Here is a 17,093-nt window from a genome sequence, read left to right on the forward strand (position 1 = left end):
AACGTGGTGGCTCAGCAGTTAGCATTGCTACCTCACAGTGCCAAGGACCTGGGTTTGATGCCACCCTCGGACGACTGTTTGTGTGGAGTTGGCATTTTCTCCTCGTATCTGCACGGATTTCCTCCAGGTCGTTCGGTTTCCTCCCACAGTTCAAAGGTTGGGTTAGGTTGATTGGCCGTGCTAAATTGGCCACAGTGTCCAGGGATGTGTAGGTTAGGTGGATTAGCCATGGGGAATATGGGGTTACAGGGATAGGTGGGTGGGATGCTCTTTGCTGGGTCAGTGTGGACTCAATGGGCCAAATAGCCTGCTTCCTACATGCCAGGTACGCCTCCAACCAGTGGGGAGTTTGCCTCCTGATTGCAGTTTTGCCAGGGTTCCTTGAGGCCACACACGGTTGAATGCAGCCTTAATGTCAAGGGCTGTCACTCTCACCTCTTCTCTGGAATTCAGCTCTTCTGTCCATGTTTGAACCAAAGCTGTAATGAGGTCAGAAGCTGGGAGGCCTTGGCGGAACCCAACTGGACATCACTGAGCAAATTATTACAGAGCAGGCACTGCTTATTACACCTTCCTTCACTTTACCGATGGTTGAGATTAGACAGATTAGACGTAATTGGCCCAGTTGGATTTGTCCTGCATTTTGCATATAGGGCATAACTGGGGAAGTTTTCACATTGTTTGGTAGATGCTAGTCTTGTAGTTGCACTGGAACAGCTTGTTCACGAATGCGGAGCTGGGAGCCAGAGGAAAATATGGATCTTCTCAAAGAAACTACCCGAATTATTGATATTTGGAACCTATTCTCTACCCCACTACGGGAAGACAACATTCCTGACCTTCCTTACAATCTAACTGGAAGCCCCAGTCTATCCTAGGGAGTCTTGCCTGTCTGCAAATCTCAGGCAAGTTGAACAGGGATAGGGTTAGGGGGGGTGTAGTGTTGTGGTAATATCCCTGGGCTAGTATCCAGAGACCTAGATTAATGTTTGGGCACAAATTGGTTCAAATCCCTTCATGGCAGATGCTGAGATTTAAGTTCAATAAAAAAGACTAGAATGAAAATCTAGTTTATGATGAGGATGAAAGCAATGTTGTAAAAACCACTTTGAAATCTGCCATCAGTTAGGCCCAGGTGTGACATCAATGTAATTCACTAACTTCGAGATGGCCAAGCAAACTATTTGGTTCAGCAATTAGGGATGGAAATAAATGTCCACATCGCATTAAGAGAAGTAAGAAGAATCTGGGAACTGTGTGTGTAAAACTGTCATGCAGCACTCAGTCTCTGAGAGCAGGCACTGTCTCTGTTCTGAGGAAAGGTCAGTTGACCTGAAATGTTAGCTCTAATTTCTCTCCATAGCTGCAGGCGTAGGCCATTCGGCCCTTCTAGTCTGCCCCAGCATTTAATATGATCATGCCAATCCATGTATCACATTCTGACCCTCCCCCCATATCACTCAATCCCTTTTCCCACAAGGGCCACATCCAGCTCCCTCTTGACTATATGCAATGAGCTGGCCCCAACAGCTTCCTGTGGGAGAGGATCCCTCAGGCTCACAACTCTCTGAGTGATGAAATTCTTCCTCTTCTCAGGCCGGACTGGCTTACTCTTTATTCTTAGACTGGTCAGGGCTGGATGGATTGCATTCCAGGCTGTTAAAGGAAGCCAGGGAAAACATACGTGATGCTTTGAGGATCATTTTCCATCCTCACTAGATACAGGTGAGGTCCCAGAGGATGGGAGAGTTTGGGAATAATGACGTACCATTATTCAAAAAGGGTGCAAGGGAAAGGCCAACTAAGACCATAAGGCCATAACATATAGGAACAGAAGTAGACTGTTTGGCTCTCAATCCTGCTCCACCATTCAATAGAATCACGGATGATCCAACATTCCTCATGTTCATGTTCTTGCATTTGCCCCATAATGTTTAAGAATCTATCTATCTCAGCTTTAATTAAACACAATGTTTCTGCCCCACAGCTCTCTGTTCCAGAGTTTCTCAAACTTCTGAGAAAATAAATTCTTCCTCATCTCAGTCATAAATTGGCATCCCTCCAATGGTCTCTGGTCCTCGACTCTCCCATGAGGGGGAACATCCTCTCAGCATTTACTCTGTCAGGTCACTTAAGAATCCTGTATGTTTCAATTAGAACACCTCATTCTTCTATACTCTAGAGAGTAGAGTCCCAACCTGTGAGGCTTTTGCTCATAAGACAATCCCTCTGTACTGGAGCTCATCCAAGTGAACCTCTCTGATCTGCTTCCAATAAAATGATCTTTCCTTAAATAAGGAGACCAGATGAAAGGCTTAACAGGCAATCAATTCTTCAATATATAATTTCAGTTACATCACACTGCAAATTTTCGCTATAAATTCTGTGTTACGATCGAGCCCTCCACAATCACCTGATGAAGGAGCATCGCTCCGAAAGCTAGTGTGGTTCCAATTAAACCTGTTGGACTATATCCTGGAGTTGTGTGATTTTTAACTTTGTACACCCCAGTCCAACACCGGCATCTCCGAATCATGTCTTCATTTAGTTTTGTGTCAGCTGCAAATTTGGCTATAGTACCTTCACTTCCTTCCTCCAAGTCATTAATATTGTAAACAGTAGTGGTCCCAGCACTGATCCCTGTGGAACTCCACTGATTGCAGCTTGCCAACCTGAGAATAAACCCCTCACTGTTTTCTGTCCATTAGCCAATTCTCTTTCCATGCAACTGTGTGCTCTAATGTTGTGACTTAACCATTTGTGAGTTACCATCTCTGACACCTTCTAGAAGTCCAAATACTATACATCTACTAGTTCCCCTCTAGTAATCTGGTTGAGACTTCCTTGAAAAACTAATAAATTAGTCAGGCACAATTTCCCTTTCATGAAGCCATGATTGATTCTACTTGATCAGATTATGATTTTCCAAATGTTCTGCTCTTACTTCCTTATTAATTGATTCCGATACTTTTCCAACATGAGAAGTTCAGTTAATCAGCCTATGGTTACCACTTTTTACCCTCCCTTGTTGAACAAGGGTGTCACATATAAATAATTACAGGCCAACAGTCAGATCACAATAATGGGCAAATTATTACAGTCAATATTGAGAGACACAACTAACTGTTACTTGGAAAGGCACAGATTACTTGGGAATAGTCAGCATGGTTTTGTTAAGGGCAGATTGTGTCTTACAATAGCATCTTTTGAGAAAGTATCAAGTTGGATTGATGAGCATATTGCAGTGGATGTGATCTACATGGATTGTCATAAGGCATTCAACAAGGTCCAAACATGGCTGACTGATCAGAGACATTAAAGTTCATGAGATAGATGGGAATGTGGTGAGTTGGATCCAAAATTGGTTCAGTGACAGGAAACAGAGGGTCATGGTTGATGAACATTTTTTGCAAAAGGAAAATGGTTTCAGTGGTGCTTCATAGACCCTGTAGTTGGGTCCTTGCTATTTGTGGGATATATTGACGATTTAGATTTAAATGTGAGAAGCATGATTGGGAAATCTGCAGATGACACAAAAGATTTGGCTGGGTAGGTGATAGTGAAGGGGGCAGCTGTGAACTGCAGGGCAATGGATAAGTGACAGAGAAGTGTAAGGTTAGATATTTGGTGGGGAGGGAAAACAAAGTGAGGGAATAGGCAATCAGCGGGTGGTAGGACTGCAATTATTCACAATTTATACAGATGATGTGGAGTTGGGGACCACTACAGGGTGTCAAAGTTTGCAGATGGACACTAAGATGAGTGGCAGAGCAAAGTGTGCAGAGGACTATGAAACCTTGCAGAGGAACATAGATACTTTGAGTGAGTCGACAAAGATCTGACAGATGGAATACAATGTTAATAAATGTGAAGCGATCCAATTTGATAAGAGTAATAGTAAAAAGGGTGATTACTTGAATGGTGAATTGTTGCAGCATGCTGCTATGCAGAGGAGCCTGGGTGTCCTTGTGAATGAATCACAGAAGGTAGGTCTACAGGTAAAACAAGTAATTAGGAAGGCAAATGGAATTTTGTCCTTCATTGCTGAAGGGATTGAGTTTAAAAGCAGAGAGCTTATGTTGTAGCTGCATAGGATGCTGGTGAGGCCACAGCTGGAGTACTGTGTGCAGTGTTGGTCTCCTTACTTGAGAAAGGATCTACTGGCACTGGAGGGAGGGGGGGGGGGGGCACAGGAGGTTCACCATGTTGATTCTGGAGTTGAGAGAGTTGGCTTATGAACAGAAATTGAGTAGACTGGGATTATATTTATTGGAATTTAAAAGATTGAGGGGGGATCTTACAGAAACATGTAACATTATGAAGGGAATAGATAAGGTAGAAGTAGAGAGGATGTTTCCACTGGGAGGTGAAGCGAGGGCAAGAGGATATCGCTTCAAGATTAGAGGGAGCAGATTTAGAATGGAATTGAGAAGGAATTCCTTGCCCAGTGGAGTAGTTGATGCTACTTCAGGAAATGTTTTTAAAGCTAAGGGAGATTTTTTTTGAACAATAAAGGAATTAAGGGTTATGGTGAGAGCATAGGTAAGTGAATCTGAGTCGATGAAAAGATCAGCCATGATTGTATTGAGTGGTGGACCAGGCTCGAAGGGCTGGATGGCCTACTCCTGTTCCTAGCTCTTATGCTCTTACTGAGAGGAGTGGAGGAAATGAGAGACTAGGAGTGCAATTTCACAAATGATAGATAAGGCAGTAAAGAAGGCACAAGGAATGCTTTCCTTCATTGGATGAGGGGGCGGTCATGGGCAGTTCTCTGGTGGTGGGGAGGTTAGAGTGGGCAGTGGGAGCAGGAGGAGGAGGAATGGCCATTCCTGTATGGTTCAGGAATGATTTGAAAGGTCTGGCTAACACCCAACCCAGCCCTTGCCTTGGCCCTAGTGACGTGAATGATCCTAATGCAATGATGTGAGTTGTATAGAAATTTACTTCATAAAAAGTTTTCAACTCTAATTGTTTCCAAACGTAAAAGGACTGAAATGTCAGAAAAATACTATTTGAACAGAATGTGTCATACTCAGGGCTGTCAGAATTGTGGGGAATGGGCTGGACCAGGGAATTCACAGCTGCCTGTCAGTGTTTAGTGTGGAATAAACACAGGTACCATCCAAAGCAACTTTGCTCCCACTCTATCTCCAAGAAAGGTTCAGAGAATTTATTCATTTAATGACATATAATACTAACAACGAATGACACGACAGAGCATATTTGACATCTTACATTCAGCGAAATATCACAGCTGTTAGAGTCCACGCCAATCTCCACCCATTGCTTTGCAGCATGTATACAAAACAATAATTCACAATTGCATTGGCTATTTTGCTTATTTTCTGGGTATGAGAAGGCAGATTTATAAAAAGTGCTCAATCTGACAAATCCAGGTCCCAGAAACAGAAACTGAACTTCAGGGAGTTGATGACATCTTGAAGAGGGAGAAATGCAATATGGAGAACAGTGAGCTACTAGAGTCCAGACAAAGGAGGACTGATAGAGAAAATGGAAGGGACACAGAAAAGGGGAGAGGAACAAAGCAATTTGGCAGAAAGGGAGAGAGACAGAGAGAGAATGGGAAAGAAACAAGAAGTTAAAAGGGGGATCAAGAAAGAAACAAGGGCAGAATTGAGGACTGAAGGGGAGTAGACAGTGAAGGATGTTCAGAGACAGTAAAAGCAACAGATAATAAGAAATAAGCAACACAATTGTAGGAGAAGAAGTGAAAAATGAGGCAGGGACGAAGGAACAAGAAACAAAGGAAAGACAGTAAAGAAAAAAGGAAAGGAATAAAGATAAATAGAATGTAGTGAGCAGTTCTATATGTAGTGTGCTCTGAGGCTGATTGGATAGCAGTCAGATTAATACACCAGCTGTGGAAATAATCTCTGATTCCCATTTACACACCTCGACATTGGATCATGCTTTCATCAAAAATGGCTTGTTAAAAGTTCTTTGCACATTTATGGGCTTTTTGTTGTAGAAAATCAATGTGTCAGAATCTCCTTCTGGTTAGACACTACTCCAGCAGGAAACATGCATAAACAGAAGAAATGTCCAGGCAGAACCCCTCTCTCAAACTGTCTGATGAATATCCCACTGTCTCGGAGCTCCTTCTGGGTGGCTACATCACGTTTTCAAAGAGTTGTAAAGATCTCATGATATTTTCATCCTGAAAAAAGGAAGAAACAGAGTGTTCCAGATTATTAAACTTTAAAGGACAAACCGATTGGGACCACCCTCTGTGACCAGCCAATACTGAGTGAAACTGTCTTATTCACTGAAACCTATAACATTCAGAAAAGGCTGAGGCTCCACCACAGTCTGAACTGCTTTTGACATATTTGTTACCCTGTTTCTCTGACTTTCTACATCAAAACATTCCCTCAGACCAGTTCTGATGATCCCCAGCCTACTAAATCAGTGACTATGTCTAATCTTCATCTCTTGTGTCTAAGAATTGAACTCTACTAAAAATGTAATCTTTGAACAAACTCTCCCCTCCGTTCTTTCTCATGCTCAATTCCTACTTTTGTAGTGAGAGTGGAAATTGCATTGGTAAACCTGTCACACTGAAATGCTACCCTCCCACCTCGGGAGGAGCACTACTGCTGGTCAGTGGTATATTTATAATGAAACATGTTGACAGCAGCTTAAAACTAAGAACAGTTTGCCCAGAGAGAGATGGGAGACAGAGATGGGATAGGCAAACAAAGAGATTGCTGATGACGAGCTGAGAGCAGATAAACTGGGTGGGGTGTGAACAAGAGTTGAAAATGGATTGGCTGTGCTGGGAGCAATGTATACAAAACAGTACTTGGGCGTAGGCAGTGGACATCGAGGAGGATATTCACATACTAAAATTGTTAAACTTGATATGCTGTATCCTGAAGGCTGTAAATACCCTTGGTGGAAGAACCCTCTAGTTTACGTTGAACTTCACTGGAGCACTGCAGCAGACCCGAGACTGAAATGTTGGCTAGGGAATACGGTGGTGTATTGAAGTGGCAGGTAACTGGAAACTCGGGGTCAATTTACAGACAGAATCACAAAGCAGTCACTTAGTCTGCATATCATCTCTCTAATGTAGAGGAGAGTTCTGAAGAAGAGTCACTGGATCTGAAGTGTTAACTCCACTTTCTCTCTGCACATCCTGCCAGATTTGTTGAGTTTCTCCAGCAATTTCTGTTTTTCTGGAGGAGACCATACTGTGAGCAGTGAATAAAGTGGAGAAGATATAGTGTTGGACTGAAGTGGACGAGGTCAGAAATCACACAGTGACAGATTATAGTCCAACAGGTTTATTTGAAGTCACAAACTTTCAGAGCACTGCTTCTTCATCAGGTGCAGAGAGGCATGTAGGCACAAAATTTATAACAGAGAGATCAAAAGATCATATGAATGGTGAGAGTGGAATCTCCACAGGTCGAATAATAAGTCTCTGCAGGTGATCGAAGTGTCAGACAGTGTAAGTAAAGTGGGAGAAAGTGAGGACTGGAGATCAGAGTCGAAGAGTGTGGCGCTGGAAAAGCACAGCTGGTCAGGCAGCATCCGAGGAGCTGGAGAGTCGATGTTTCAAGCATAAGCGCTTCATCAGGAATGAGGTCCTGGGCCTCCTCCATCGCCAAACCCTAACCACCTGACGCCTGGAGGAAGAATGCCTCATCTTCTGCCTTGTGACCCTCCAACCACACAGGATCAATGTGGATTTCACTGGTTTCCTCATTTCACTCCCTCCACCTTATCCCAGATCCAACCTTCCAACTCGGCACCGCCATCTTGACCTGTGCATCTTCCTTCCCACCTATCTGCTCCACTCTATCACCTTCACCCCCAAATTCATCGACCAATGGAATTCCCAGCTACCTTCCCCCCCAGCCCCACCCCCTCCCATTTATCTCTCAGCCCCCTTGGGCCACCCCTCATTCTTAATGAAGAGCTTATGCTCGAAACGTCGTCTCCTGCTCCTCAGATGCTGCCTGTCCGGTTGTGCTTTTCCAGCACCACATTCTTCAAACTCAGTGTAAGTAAAGTATCAACAACTGAACAGAAGTAAAAGGATGACCCATAGTCTGATTAAATGAGGCAGAAATATAATTATAAAAAAATTAAAAATAAGGTGAGTCAAACCAAATGACTGGAATAACATGATAGGTCTATGAGTCGCATGGCGAGGGGCTAACCAAAGTAACAAGTAATCCAAAACTGTACAAACTAATTAAGGTAGAGATTAATAACATGTTATCAAGGTGATGGTGCTGAAACAGGACAGTAAGGAAGATTTTACAGATATAGAACAGTGTGGTAGGGTCACATGTAGCGCGACATGAGCCCAAGATCACTGTTGAGGCTGTCTGCATGGGTACAGAACGTGGCTATCAGATTTTGCTCAGCGATTCTGTGTTGTTGTGTATCTTGAAGGCCGCCTTGGAAGATGTTTACCCAAAGATCGGAGGCTGAATGTCCTTTACCGCTGAAGTGTTCCTGGACCGGGAGGGAACACCCCTGTCTGCCGATTGTTGCATGGTGTTCATTCATCCATTGGTCTTGCCAATATACCATGCCTCAGGGCATCCTTGTCTGCAGTGTATGAGAGAGACAATTTTGGGCAAGTCAGCTGAGTATCTGCTGGGTATGTGGTGGATGGTGTTCCCATGTGCGATGGTGCCATGTTGATGATCTGACATGTCCTGCAGAGGTTGCCATGGCAGGGTTGTGAGGTGTTGTTGTCAATGTTGTCCTGAAGGCTGGGTAGTTTGCTCTGAATGATGGTCTGTTTAAGGTTTGGTAGTTGTTTGAAGGCAAGAACTGGAGGCATAGCGATAATCTTGGCGAGATGGTCATCGTCATCGATGACATGTTGAAAGCTGCGAAAAATATGGTGTAGTGTCTCTGCTCTGGGGATGCACTGGACAATGAAGACGACTCTATCGGTCGTGACCTGTGTTTGTCTTCTGAGGAGGTCATTATGTTTTTCACTCTGGCATGCGTGAACTGGTGATCAATGAGTTGAGCATGTTCTTCAAATCTTCGGGTATCCGTTGCATTCCTCCTTATCGGAGCAGATCCTGTATAGGGGATGGCTCCTTGAGCATGTTCAGCGTGGAAGCTAAAGAAGTGCAGCATCATGAGGTTATCCATGGGCTTGCGGTAGAGTGAGATACTGAGGTGTCTGCCCATGATGGAAATGCATGTATCCAAGAATGAGACTGCTTCTGAAGAGTAGTCCTTGGTAAGTCTGATGATGGGGTGAATTGTTGATATCGTTGATGTTGTTGTGTAGTTGTTTCAGTGATTCCTCGCTATGAATCCAAAGGAACATATAGTTGAGAAGATTCAGTGAAATGTAGGTAAATCACTGCTTCACCTGGAAAGTTTGTCTGAAGCCATGGATAGTGAGGAGGGAGGAAGTAAATGGGCAGGTGTTACAAGGGGAGGTATTATCACTAGACGTAACCCAGGTAATGTTCTGGGGACATGAGTTCAAGTCCCACCATGGCAGATAGTGGAATTTGAATCCAATGAAAAAGAATCTGGAATTCAGATTCTAGTGATGATCATGACCTCATTGTCAATTGTCTGAAAAACCATCTAGATCAGCAGAGGACTGCGAGGTCCAGCAGAAAACTGTGACGATGCTGATTGGCAGTCGAGGTGAAGATTTGCATCAGCACGGTCATCACTACCAGAAGGAGGACCTCAGCAAAACAGCCTCTGAGTTCAAGTGACGACAAGTGTCCAACAGATGACTGCAATGATATTGATTGGCTGGGTGAAGATTTACATAAAACTCCGGGAAACATCGAGGAGCTCAAGAGGGACTACGCAGGTTGGAGAACCGTGAAGCCCCTCTTTGAGTCTCCAGCAGACTGGTGGGAAACAGTAAAAGGGAACATCAAGAGGCTCTTCATCCTCAAAAGGTGTTCAGGAGGCAAGAGAGAGATGGGGAAAACTGTCCCAGCTCCAGGAAAGTATGCAGAACCTGCTCCTGCTGCAGACGTTGGGGGTCGATGTCACGGAGGACCTCAAGGAGGTGAAGGGCCAGCAAGCCTCGCTCTTTGCCTCGGAGGCCTCCAAGATAATCTTCCGGTCCAGGGTCCGCTCGGTGGAGCAGGACGAGACGTGCTCACGTTTCTTCTTCCAGAAGGTGCACAAAGAGAGCTCCGTGCTCAGCAGCCTGAAGGAAGAAGATGGCTCGGTAACGTCATCTCAGGCTGACATCATGAGGCTCAGCAAATCCTTCTATGCCAGTCTGTATGACTCGAAGCCAACCGACAGCGCGGCCTCCAAGTCGTTCCTGTCCTCTATCACGGAGGTCCTAGACGACGGAACACGAGAGAGGCTGGACCAGCCGCTATCCCTGGATGAGCTGACCAAGGCCCTCGAGTCCTTCGAAAAGAATAAAACTCCCGGAAGCGACGGCTTACCGGTCGAGCTCTATTCCGCTCTTTGGGACTTGATTGGTCGGGACCTGCTGGAGGTGTATGTCAGTATGCTTCGGGTAGGTACCATGAGTGAATCCATGAGGAAAGGCATCATCACCCTCATCTACAAGCAGAAGGGGGAGAGGGAAGAAATTAGAAATTGGAGACCGATCTCACTGTTAAACACAGACTACAAAATCTTGTCAAAGGTCATCGCCAACCGGGTCAGGTCTGCTCTGGGATCGGTGATTCACCCTGACCAAACCTGTCCTGTGCCGGGCAGGAAGATCGCTGAGAGTTTCGCACTCCTCACAGATACGATTGCCTACGTGCAGGACAGGGGGGTGGACACCTGCCTCATCAGCCTGGACCAGGAGAAAGCCTTTGACAGGATATCGCATACGTACATGAGGGATGTCCTCTCCAAAATGGGCTTCGGGGAAGGAATCGCTAATTGGATCAGACTGCTCTACACCAACATTGTCAGTGCAGTCTCAATCAATGGGTGGGAATCAGATAGCTTCCCAGTCAGATCTGGAGTCAGGCAGGGCTGCCCTCTCTCTCCTGCCTTGTTTGTGTGTTGCATAGAGCCATTTGCCGAGTCCATCAGGAAGGATGCGAGCCTGAGAGGGGTGACTATTCCTGGCAGCGGGGGCCTGCAGGTTAAGGCCTCCCTGTACCTGGATGACATCGCCGTTTTCTGCTCGGATCCACTGTGCGTGCGCAGACTCATGTGCATCTGTGACCAGTTCGAACGGGCCTCGGGGGCCAAGGTAAACCGAGGCAAGAGCGAAGCCATGCTCTTCGGGAACTGGGCCGACCAATTCTCTATCCCCTTCACCATCAGGACTGCCCACCTGAAGGTGCTGGGTATTTGGTTCGGGGGGGCTGGGGCGTGCGCCAAGACCTGGGAGGAGCGGATCAGGAAGGTGAGACAGAAACTGGGCAGATGGGAGCAACGGTCGCTCTCCATCGCGGGTAAGAACCTGGTCATCAGGTGTGAGGTACTCTCAGTATTGTGATACGTGGCACAGGTCTGGCCAATCCACAGAACCTGTGCCGCTGCAGTCACCCGGGCCATCTTCCACTTCGTGTGGAGATCAAAGATGGACCGGGTCCGAAGAGATGTAATGTACAAAGACCGGTGCAATGGGGGAAAAAAACACACCCAATGCAACCCTCACCCTGATGGCCACCTTTGTGTGTGGCTGCATCAAGTTGTGCATGGATCCCCGGTACGCAAACACTAAGTGTCACTACGTACTGAGGTTGTACCTGCCCCTGGTGTTGCGAAGGATGGGCCTGGCCTCGCTGCTGCGGAACGCTCTGAGTAGTTGGACCGTTCCGTACCACCTGTCCTTCGTGGAGAAATTTATGAAGAAAAACACCTTTGACCACAAGTCCATCAGGAAGTGGTCAGCACGTAGTGTCCTTGAGACCCTTCGGGAAAAGGAGAGGGCAGATCCTGTCGACCGGTTCCCTGAGCGGACTGTCAAAGCCATTTGGTAGAATGCCTCATCGCCAGAACTTTGCAACAAGCACCAAGACATGGCTTGGCTGGTGGTGAGAAGGGAGATCATTTATGCACGCCCGGACTCTCTGACGCACCGCACGCTGCCCTCGAAGCAGCTGCGGGGGGGGGAACGAGACTGTCACACACCTCCTTCTGCAACGTGCCTATGCAGAGGAAGTCTGGAGAGGAATGCAGTGGTGTTTGTCGAGGTTCGTCCTGAGCAGCGTCGTGACGCGGGACTCCGTGCTCTACGGCCTGTTCCCTGGACGCACACCGAGACGAACATCAAATGAGCCTGGAGGATCATCAACTCGGTGAAGGACGCTCTCTGGGTGGTCCGAAACCTGTTGATCTTCCAGCTGAAGGAGTTGACCCCGACTGAGTGTTGCAGACTGGCACATTCCAAGGTCCAGGACTACGTGTTGAGGGACGCGCTGAAGCTTGGGGCAGCTGCCGCCAAGGCGCGGTGGGGAAAGACCACCGTCTAACATCTGCCAGCCTAAGAAGAACAGGGGGCCCATGCAGTCATTTGGGCTCCGCTGGCGTCTCAGCTCAATGTAATCGCACCAACCTGTGAATAGGAATGATTACCCTGTTTCGATACGCAAAGAAATGGAATGTTTACAGAATGATGACATGTCCAATTGTATAGATTAAATATATATGAATAAAGTATATTTTTGAAATAAAAAAAAGATTTACATCGGTGTAACGTCTGCCTGCCAAAGAAGAACAGTGGGCTCCACTGAAGCCTCAGCTAAATATATGGATGGTAAATGATAGACCTGTATATATGAATGATTAATTCCGATCTCTGTATGTAAAGAAATGCAAGGTGCACCTATGCATGGCACCAATTGTACAGATCATCAAAATGTTTTATGAATAAAGTATATTTTTGAAATAAAAAAGGATTTACATTGGTGTAGTCACCACTACCAAACAATGGTTTGTGGAAGGAGCATTGTCAAGGAACAGTTACATTATGGTTGGTTCTGTTGCAGAGAGAAGGGGTAATAGTTATAGGGGGCTTAATTGTAGTAGGTGTTTTCTGTGACTGCAAATGAGACTCCAGGATGGTATGTTACCTCCTTAGTGCTAGGGTCAATGTTGTCTCAGAGTGGGTATAGGACATTCTGGAGGGGGAGGGTGAACAGCCAGTAGTCGTGGTAAACATCGGTATAAGTGACACAGGTAAAAAAAGAAGGGTTGAAGTCCTAAAAGTAGAATACAGGGAGCTAGGAATGAAGTTAATAAATCGGATCTCAAACATAGTGATCTTGGGAGTACTAGGGTGTAGTAAAAATAACAGGATATATCGGCTGAATACATGGTTGAAAAGATGGTGTCGGGGGAGGGTTTCAGATTCCCAGGGCATTCGCACTGGCTCTGGGGGGAGGTGAAACGTGTACAAATTGTACAGGTTACATCTGGGCAGGACTGCGACTGATGTCCTCGGGAGAATGTTTGCTAGAGCGGTTGGGGAGAGATTAAACTAATATGCCAAGGGATGAGAACCTATGTACATAGTCAGAGAAGGAGACAGTAAGGACAAAAACAAAAGGAGACAGAATAAGGAAAGTGATAGGCAGAGAAACCAAGCACAAAATTGGGCTATTGAGAAAAAATATTGGGAGCGAGACAAACAATGTTAAAAAGACAAGCTTCAAAGGCCTTGTGCCTTAATGTGCGGTGCATTTGCAATAATGTGGATGAACTAATTGTGCAGATAGATGTAAGCAGGTACGATATAATTGGGATTATGAAGACAGAGCTGCAGGGTGACCAGGGTTGGGAACTGAATGCCCCAGGGGTATTCGGTATTTAGGAAGGACTCTCAAAAAGGAAAAGGTGGTGAAGTAGCATTGCTGGTTAAAGTCGAAATTAACACAACAGTGAGAAAGGATATTAGCTCTGACAATGTGGAGTCTTATGGGGAGAGCTGAGAAATACCAAGGGGCAAAAAACATTAGTGGGTGTCATTTATAGACCCTAAACTGCAGTGGTGATGTTGAGAATGGCATTAAACGGGAAATTAGAGAAGCATGTGATAAGGGAATATCAGTGATCCTGGGTAATTTTACTCTGCGCACAGACTGGGCAAATCATATGAGCCACAATGTCATAGAGGAGGAATTTCTGGAGTGCATACGGGATGATTTTCTTGACCAATATGTGGAAGAGCCAACTGGAGAGTCGGCCATCTTAGACTGGGTACTGTATAATGAGAAGGGAATCATTGCCATCTAACTGTGTGAGACCTCTAGGGGATGAGCAACCATAACATTATAGAATTTTTTAAAATCAAGCTGGAGACTATGGAGTTGATATGGAGTTGATATAGAGGCTCGGGTGCTGAATCTTAATAAAGGAAACTAAGAAGATATGAGGCATGATTTGTCCTTGATAGATTGGGGAGAGTTAGGTAAAGCGATTAGGTGGATAGGCAATGGCAAACTTTCAAGGAATGTATGAGGGAACTGCAACAGCTGGTTATTTCTGTCTGGCACAAAATCAAAATGGGTACTAGGGTCAATCTATGGCTTACAAAAGAGGATGTAAAGAAGAAACACACCGATTGGCCAAGAAAAATAATAGGTCTGGGAATTGGGGATAGTTTAGATTTCAGCAAAGAAGGATCAAGGGATTGATTAAGAAGAGGAAAATGCAGTATGAAAGTAAACTTGCTGGGAATATAAAGACTGACACAAAGAGTTTCTATAGGTATGTGAAGAGGAAGAGATTGGTGAAGACAAACAAAGGTCCTCTACAGACGGAAATGGGGGAAGATATAAGAGGGGACAAAGAAACAGCTGAGCAACTGAATACATACTTTGGTTCTGTCTTCACTAATCAGATACCAGAAGAGAATGCAAAATTTAGTGAGAAAGAAGAACTGAGGGGGATCAATATTAGTAGAGAAAAGGTGCTGGGAAAATTGAGGGAATTGAAAGCTGTTAAATTCCCAGGGCCTGATAATCTACATCCTAGAGTACTTAGGGAAGTGGCTCCAAAAATAGCAGATGCATTGGTGGTCACTTTCCAAGATTCTATGCACTCTGGTGCAGTCGCTGCAGATTGCAGGGTAGCTAATATTATTCCAATATTCAAAAAGGGAGATAGAGAGGGAATTATAGACCAGTAAACCAAACATTGGCTGCAGGAAAGAATTCTCAAATTCAGTATCAAGGAATTTATAGTGGAGCATTTAGAAAGTAGTGGCAGGATCAGACAGAGTCAGCATGGATTTGTGAAGGGGAAATCATGCTTGACAAATCTGTTGGAATTCTATGAAGGTGTAACTAATAGAGTTGACAAAGGGGAGCCAGTTGATGTGGTATATCTAGACTTTCAAATGTGCAAGATTAAAGTGCATGGGATTGCGGGAAGTGTATTGAGATGGATAGGAAACTGGTTAGCAGAAAGGGAACAAAGATTAGGAATTAATGGGTCCTTTTCAAATTAGCAGGCAGTAACTAGTGGGGTGTCACAGGGATCAGTGCTGGGACTCCAGCAGTATTCACAATAATATTAATGATTTGGATGAGGGAACAAAATGTAACATCTCAAAATTTGCAGATGACATCAAGTTGGATGGGAGGGTGAACTGTGACAAGGATGCAGAGATCCTTCAGCATGATCTGGACAAAACAATGCCAGATGCAGTGTAAGTTTGATAAATGTGAGGTTGTTCACTTTGGAAGCAAAAGCTACTTGAATGGCTGTAAATTGAGAGTGGGGGAGTGTGCAGTGGGACCTGGGTTCCTTGTGCACAGTTGCTGAAGGTCCGGCAGGCGGTAAAGAAGGCAAACGGTATGTTGGCCTTAACTGCTCGAGGTTGAGTACAGGAGCAAGGATGTATTGTTGCAATTATACAGGAGCTTGGTGAGGTCACACCTAGAATATTGTGTGCAGTTTTGGTCTCCTTTTCTGAGGAAGGATGCTCTTGCTCTGGAGGGAGAGCAGTGAAGGTTTACCAGGCTGATTCCGGGGATGGTAGGACTAATGGAAAATGATAGACCAGATCTAAAAGTTGAAGTTCTAAATTGGAGATGGTAGGACTAATTTTGACGGTATTAGGCAAGAACCTTCAAAAGCGGATTGGGGGCAGATGTTCGCAGGTAAAGGGACGGCTGGAAAATGGGGAGCCTTCAGGAATGAGATTAAAAAAATCCAGAGAAAGTATATTCCTGTTAGGGTGAAAGGAAAGGCTGGTAGGTATAGGGAATGTTGGATGACTAAAGAAATTGAGGGTTTGGTTAAGAAAAAGAAGGAAGCTTATTTAAGTTATAGACAGGATAGATCGGGTGAATCCTTAGAAGAGTATAAAGACAATAGGAGTCTACTTAAGAGAGAAATCAGAAGGCAAAAAGGGGACATGAGATAGCTTTGGCAAATAAAATTAAGGAGAATCCAAAGGGTTTTTACAAATACATTAAGGACAAAAGGGTAACTAGGGAGAGAATCGGGCCCCTCAAAGATCAGCAAGGCAGACTTTGTGTGGAGCCGCAGAAAATGGGGGAGATATCAGTATTTACTGTGGGTCAGTGTGGACTGGTTGGGCCAAAGGGCCTGTTTCCACACTGTAGGGAATCTAATCTAATCTAAAAGGATATGGAAGATATGGAATGTAGGGAAATAGATGGTGACACCATGCAAATTGTCCATATTACAGAGGAGGAAGTGCTGGATGTCTTGAAATGCATAAAAGTGGATACATTCCCAGGACCTGATCAGGTGTACCCAAAAGCTCTGTGGGAAGCTAGAGAAGTGATTGCTGGGGCTCTTGCTGAGATATTTGTATCATCGATAGTCACAAGTGAGGTGCCAGAAGACTGGAGGTTGGCTAACGTGGTGCCATTGTTTCAGAAGGGTGGTAAGGAAAGCCAGGGAACTATAGACCAGTGAGCCTGACTTCGGTGGTGGGCAAGTTGTTGGAGGGAATCCTGAGGGACAGGATGTACATGTATTTGGAAAGGCAAGGACTGATTAGGAATAGTCAACATGGCTTTGTGCATAGGAAATCATGTCTTACAAACTTGATTGAGTTTTTTGAAGAAGTAACAAAGAGGATTGATGAAGGCAGAGCGGTAGATATGATCTATATGGACTTCAGTAAGGCGTTCGACAAGGTTCACCGTGGAAGACTG

General features: G+C 45.1%; 1 protein-coding gene across 5 annotated transcripts in view; it reads right to left on the bottom strand.

Moving 5' to 3' along the window:
- Positions 1 to 5,149: 5,149 nt before the first annotated feature.
- LOC122556773 (A-type potassium channel modulatory protein KCNIP1-like) overlaps positions 5,150 to 17,093 on the bottom strand; it is a 626,836-nt gene continuing 614,892 nt past the window's right edge. For all 5 annotated transcript variants that reach the window (XM_087995057.1, XM_087995056.1, XM_043703920.2 and 2 more), the window contains exon 8: positions 5,150 to 6,178. In XM_087995057.1, the coding sequence (XP_087851183.1) occupies positions 6,131 to 6,178 (48 nt within the window). In that variant the 3' untranslated portion in view covers positions 5,150 to 6,130. The remainder of the gene's footprint in view (positions 6,179 to 17,093) is intronic.

The sequence above is a fragment of the Chiloscyllium plagiosum genome, unplaced genomic scaffold (assembly GCF_037043375.1).
Source record: "Chiloscyllium plagiosum isolate Xiang-an unplaced genomic scaffold, Cpla_swu_hap1 HiC_scaffold_16, whole genome shotgun sequence".
Lineage (NCBI taxonomy): Eukaryota > Metazoa > Chordata > Chondrichthyes > Orectolobiformes > Hemiscylliidae > Chiloscyllium > Chiloscyllium plagiosum.